The sequence below is a fragment of the Miscanthus floridulus genome, chromosome 7 (assembly GCF_019320115.1).
Source record: "Miscanthus floridulus cultivar M001 chromosome 7, ASM1932011v1, whole genome shotgun sequence".
Classification (NCBI taxonomy): domain Eukaryota; kingdom Viridiplantae; phylum Streptophyta; class Magnoliopsida; order Poales; family Poaceae; genus Miscanthus; species Miscanthus floridulus.
Window position 1 is genome coordinate 117,632,819 of NC_089586.1, and position 6,000 is coordinate 117,638,818.

At 44.1% G+C, this 6,000-nt stretch overlaps 1 protein-coding gene across 1 annotated transcript; it reads right to left on the reverse strand.

The window, feature by feature from the left end:
- Window positions 1-1,039: 1,039 nt before the first annotated feature.
- Window positions 1,040-5,645, reverse strand: LOC136464418 (uncharacterized). The gene is made up of 5 exons (XM_066463368.1): window positions 5,368-5,645; window positions 5,085-5,252; window positions 2,122-2,202; window positions 1,422-1,545; window positions 1,040-1,305 (listed from the first exon to the last, which is right to left on the reverse strand). Exons 1-5 carry the CDS (start codon window positions 5,487-5,489, stop codon window positions 1,252-1,254), a joined length of 549 nt encoding a protein of 182 aa, XP_066319465.1. The 5' UTR covers window positions 5,490-5,645; the 3' UTR covers window positions 1,040-1,251.
- Window positions 5,646-6,000: the final 355 nt, after the last annotated feature.

Here is a 6,000-nt window from a genome sequence, read left to right on the forward strand (position 1 = left end):
AATAGCGATAATGTTCAACGTAAAAAAATAGCGATAATGTTGATATGTTTGAACACATGCAAAATTTTTTTTGCTATTTTAACCTTTGCTCAAAAAATTCGATTAGACTCAAAACTAAACAAAAGAAAACCAAAACACTCGGTTTAAAGAAATTTTTAGACCAGATCTCATATTTTCTATGAACCGAAATGCCTCGCCTCACCAGCCACCGCTCCTCGTAGGCCATGCAACTTGTCGTCTGCCACTCCTCGCAGGCCGTGCCCCGCCGCGCCTCGCGGGCAGGCCACCATGGGCCTCAGCATCAGACAGCATAGGAAGAAAACAGGAGAAGAGAGAGGAGGAAGAGGGATTTCTCCCCACTGACATGTGGGTCCTGTATATTAAGGCTCTGTTCGTTTTTCTTATAATCCGTCTTTTTCAACTTGTTTTTTCAGACGAAACAGTGTTTTTCTCTCACAACAAATCAGCCGAAATAATGTTTCTGTCTTGTTTTTTTCAGCGAAGCAAACGGAACCTAAGCTTATGGGGATGCTTGGTTCTGTGCCATGGAGTGCCACGATTCTGTTGCAGCCAGTTACAGCGATGCTGCAACTTAAGGCGTAGAAATCCTAGGCCACAATCTGCGGCGGCAAATGAGTCTGGTGCTTTCGTGGCTGCCTTCACCTAAGTACGAACCAAACAACAGCGTTTTAAACTGTGACGTGCCACAACTGTGGCGAGGCGAGTTGTCGCCAGAATCCAAACATTGTTACTACGACAAAACGATTGAACTAGCAGTCTCCCAAATAAAGCCTGTAACAGGGCGCCAATTGATTTTCTCCGCCAAAAAAATGTTACAACGACAAAGCAGGGTTGGATTAGAAGCCTACTAAATGAAACAATAAAGTATGGTGGATGGATTTTCAGGCTTGTTCGCTTGAACTTTTTTGCAGCCAAAAACAGCAGTTGTACAGTGCCAGCAGAGACAAATAACAGCTGCTGGTGCTGCAAATAAGCTGCAATACTTTCGATGTTATGAGTTCTTTCGATTTGCATGTGCTACTTCAATTCAATCCTTCCCAACTACTGTACCAGCGATAAAACTAACAATTGTACAATACGAGGTGTTATAATCCATTCAAGTAACACATGCCATCTATCAAACAGTACAGAATTAGCTAGTTGATATGATTATTATGACAGATTTTTTCTTAAACATTTTATAGAAAACCTGATCATCGCAATAAGAAAACTATAGTCAAGCCTTTTAAGTCAAGAGAATTGGCCAGGTACACGTGAATGTAATCTTTTCCTCTCAAAGTCAATCTGCAAGAGGCAAACACAACCAAAAACAGAAGGGTGACCAAAAAAATGTTATTAGTCCTTTTACTGGTCCAACTATGTAAAATTATGAACATTGATGTCAAGCGTTAAGTATTTACCACTTTCTTAACGCGTTCATTTGCTGCCGCTGTTCCTCCACTTACATTTTCAGGCAGGTACGGACTGCGTACACGAACCTCCTTCATTACAACAATGTCAGTCTTGTCCCACTGAACCGGAAGCCTGATGGAATGGAACAACATAATTTGTTATCTGAAAGCATATGCCCTTACTGTCATAGTGCTATATAGAATATCTAACAGAGATAAATGTTATAATACTTTAGAAAATTGTATGAAAGAAACCAAATTGTCATGGACAAATCAGAGCAAGGCACATTGGGAGAAATCAATTTGCTGCAATAAACTAGAGAGCCACATCGAGAGAAAATAATAGCTATGAGAAGTAGAAGGCGCTGCAATCACCCCTTGCATGCAGACAACTTCCCAATTTCCATTGGTCTTACATAAGGAGCATCCCTTGCCATAATCGAATATTTATCGAGGGTATAACTTGTTGCTGATCCAGTTATCATAGCATAAAACTCATTCTGAGATATTTTCATGTTTGTAAAGTTTCCAGTGAACAGAGTAACTTTTATATTGCACTTGGGGAGTATGTGGTCCAATGTAAACTTGGGAAAACATCAAATTGTGCATGCAGAGAAACCAAAAACATAGTTGCAGTGACAAACTGTAATGTCGGACCTGAAATTATGTGTAGAACGTTATCAAAAGCACACAAGTGAAGTTAACTTACGTCTTGGACAGCGCATCGAATATACTTTGAGCTTCTGGGGTGACACCAACACCAATTCTCTCGGCCTCAATCTCTGCTTGCCTACATATCATTAGATGTGGTGTGACAAGTGAATTGACAGAGTAGACAATAATGGCATGAAAGATAATTCTCATGTTGATAGAATGGTAATAAGCTAATACAGCACATCTACATAGTAACAGAGCATAAGGGGGACAAAAGACTGTAATGACTAATAAGTAGGATGGCCATTTGAAGCCCAGAAGAAGTATGGGGATGTTTTGACCAAGATCCACTGTTCACACTAATGAATAGTCAAAAACATTAACTCTAAGAAACTTCTACAGTTCTACTACAACTAAAAGCAATGACCAGACAAATTACAGTACCCCTATAATTGGTAGCTTCAGTTGGACCACAAAAGACTTCGAAAAGCTACTAGCCTCATTTTGGGTTCAAGAGGCACGACAAAGATCATCCATCATGATGATAGCCAAAGAAAAAAGTGATAGAAGAAACTCAAAACAAAAAATCACTTCACTAAAGTACTTTTTGCCTAACTTCATAACTTACCTCATCTCAATTGTACTTTAAGAGCATGCTAATGTTTAAAGCATTATAGTTCACTGCCACTGGTATGGGCATATGCATGACAGTAAAACTAGGACAACACATAAGAACTATAAACCTCAAGGTGAACACCACTGATACCGCATGGCAAAAGAGACCTCAATTCCTCGAAAAAAATGCTAGCTTAGTATCTTTTACACACGCTAGTTACATGCATGGGTGGACCCAGCCTTAGGCCATATACCTGGGTTCAAATCCTGGGTCCGCCACTGGTTACATGTTCCATTCCATACTTTCAAGACACAACCAATAATCAGAACAAGGCAACAAATTATGCAGACTCAATTGATACAAACATGAAAAAAAAAAGAAAAGCCATCTTCAATGCTCTACTAAATTCCAAAATTTTCCATGCAACATGTTATGCTAGTGGCACAGTTGACCAGGGTTTTTTCCATAACGGTGTATCGCTCAAGGTAGAAGGGCAGGCCTGGTGCAGTGGTGAGAGCTGTCTCACTGAGTCACCAGGTCGTGGGTTCAAAGCAGCCTCTCCGTAGATTTTGCGGGGGGAAGGCTTGCCTCGGTTTTTCCCTTCCCCAGACCCCACTCATGTGGGAGCCTCCGGCACTGGGTCTGCCCCTTTTCTTTGTATCGCTCAAGGTAATAAAATTACAAAGTTACGAGTGAATCCAAATATCCATGATATACAAAACTAGTAGCATAAAAGCTAGAACTACCACTACGACAGTAAGAGGGCTGCTTTAGCTATTACCATCCCCAAAAGACTTCCAGAGAAACTATCAAAAGCCAAGACTACTGAGAATCCCAGCTTCCAATCGAAAGAGCAACATCAGTCACACATACTAGACCTTACACAGCATGGCTATTATCTAGAAATAGGCATCATTCATGTCCTCTGGTTCTTTACACAAATCTGGAATGACCATTGCCCGGTCTTTAGACCTTGGCACTTCTTGTGGATGAAACTCTGCAACATAGCCTTCAGTTGGCCAGGTTTTTTTATCTCCGCGAACTTTAAATGCCACCAAAGGCAACGCAACTCTGATCAATTTTTTTTTCTCGAAACAGCTGTATCATTTATATTAAGAAGAAAAAGAGAAGGGGCAAGATCCCTTACAAACCCAGACCCACGCACACTAGAGTCTTTAATACAGGAATTGCCTTGACAGATATAAAAATACGACCCGACCTGAGAAACAGCACACCACCACTAAACAATGTCCGGCAGCAGGGCGAGGAGGCAAGAGATGCCTTTAGCCCTGGCAGATCCCAGTCATGCAACTTCTCCCTAGCGATCAACAGTGCTCTAGCCAGGTCAGGTGATGAGGCATCAAACGCACAACTATTAAGATGTTTCCAAACCGACCATGCTCCAAGTATGACGACAGAGTTTAGCCCTTTCTTTTTTGAATATCCACCCTTTGTTTCAGCCTATGCCCACCAATCTTCGAAAAAACACTCGTCTGGTTGCAGGGGCGGAGCTTGTAGGCCAACAATTTGCAGCAGGTTGAACCAGAAAGTTCTTGTGAAAAGGGAAGAGGTGAGCAACTGGTTTAAAGTTCCCTCATGTTGGTCACAGAGCGGGCAATGTTCTGGGTGTGGAAGACCTCGCCGTGCAAGCCTATTGGCGATCCAGCACATATTGTGTGCAGGTGCAACCAACCACATGAAGAAACAACATTTATGTGGAGCACAAGACTTCCAAATTCTTTTCCATGGACCAAAAAACTCAGACCAAATCATGATAGGAGAGCTCCAAAGCCCACAAGTATAAATCTTTCACAAGATATACTCTTTTTCTTGGTCAAACCTTTACTACTATATAGCTATCCCAATTAAGAGGATGTTTCCTTATTTCCAATATGTTGGCATATCTTTGGTGATGCCATTTGATCTAATGTTAAAAGGCCAGGGTCTGCACTGCAGGGCCACAAACAATCTGAACAATATCACTATAGCTTATAGACCTCCTTCTAGCTCTCTTATCTCCAGGCACACATTGCCCGCCCCCCCCCCCCCCCCCCCCCCCCCCCCCCCCTTCCCTTGCTAGAAATCTGCATTAACACTGTTGTTGATGTTTCGACATGGAAATAATATCGATTTACCAGCTATAAAAGAGTTAGGTCTAACTGAGTCGCACAACTTCAGCAATAATCAATTTAGGCCACAGATGGAAAGGTGATTCTAGATTGAATCCTTTTCCTTTTGCTCGGGCATGAGTTCACATTTACACTAGCAAGCTAGTATCGAAACAAAATAAATCTCAATTAGTACTTGTTTCCCCAAGATGTGTGATCCACTCATTACAGCACCCTACACAGGAGCAGCCCAAATCGGCATATATTACGTCTAAATCACAGTGATTAACGCACCTGAGTGCAGCATCCTCCCGGGCATAAATGGCGTTGAGGTCCAGCATGCAGCCGGAAGGATCGAGAGGGTCGTCACCCTTGCTGACCACAGAGAACTCCCGGATGTAGTTCGCCTTGAGCACCCTCACATTCCGCCGCTCCCCCCTCTCGGCCCTCCCCACGCCCTCCTGTGATCTACACCGTCAAGGAAACAAAAAAAACAACACGGGCAAACGAACAGCGAGACCGATAGGTAAAGGACATGGAGATGCGGTTGAGGAGCATGAGCGATTTGGGAAGGATATGGATAACGAGGAGGTTGGAGGGGCGATCGAAGGCGACGATCTGGCCCTCGAACTCCTCCCCCAGGGTGGTCTTCGCGGAGATCACCACGCCGATCGCGAACTCCTCGCCGCCAGCCTCCATGCCGCCGCCGCCGCTCGGTGCTCGATGCTCGATGGGTGGAGGCGGAGAGGAGAGGGAGCTGCTTGGGGGGTTTGGGGAATCCGGCGAGAAACTCTGCGGACTGCGGACTGCGGACTGCAGCGGCCGCACGCAGACACATGCTGCTGACGAGCGCCACGTGACCGAATGGTCGAGTACTCCGAGCCGGTGGGCTCACGGCCCGGGACCTATCGTCACGAGATGGCCCAGTTCACCAGCCGACGAGCGCACTGATGATGACGACTGGCCTGGGGCAGCTGTTGAGCGATTGGAACTGGATGCTCTGAAGTTGGGCCACGCTTAGTTCGGCGGAATCAGCGCCGCCCAAATCACTGTAGCTACACTGTAGCTACAGTGTTGTTTTGTTTTTATTTGGTAATACTTGTCCAATCGTTAACTAATTAGGCTCAAAACGTTCATCTCGCAAAGTACAACCAAACTGTGCAATTATTTTTTGATTTCGTCAACATTTAGTACTCTATGCATGTACCGG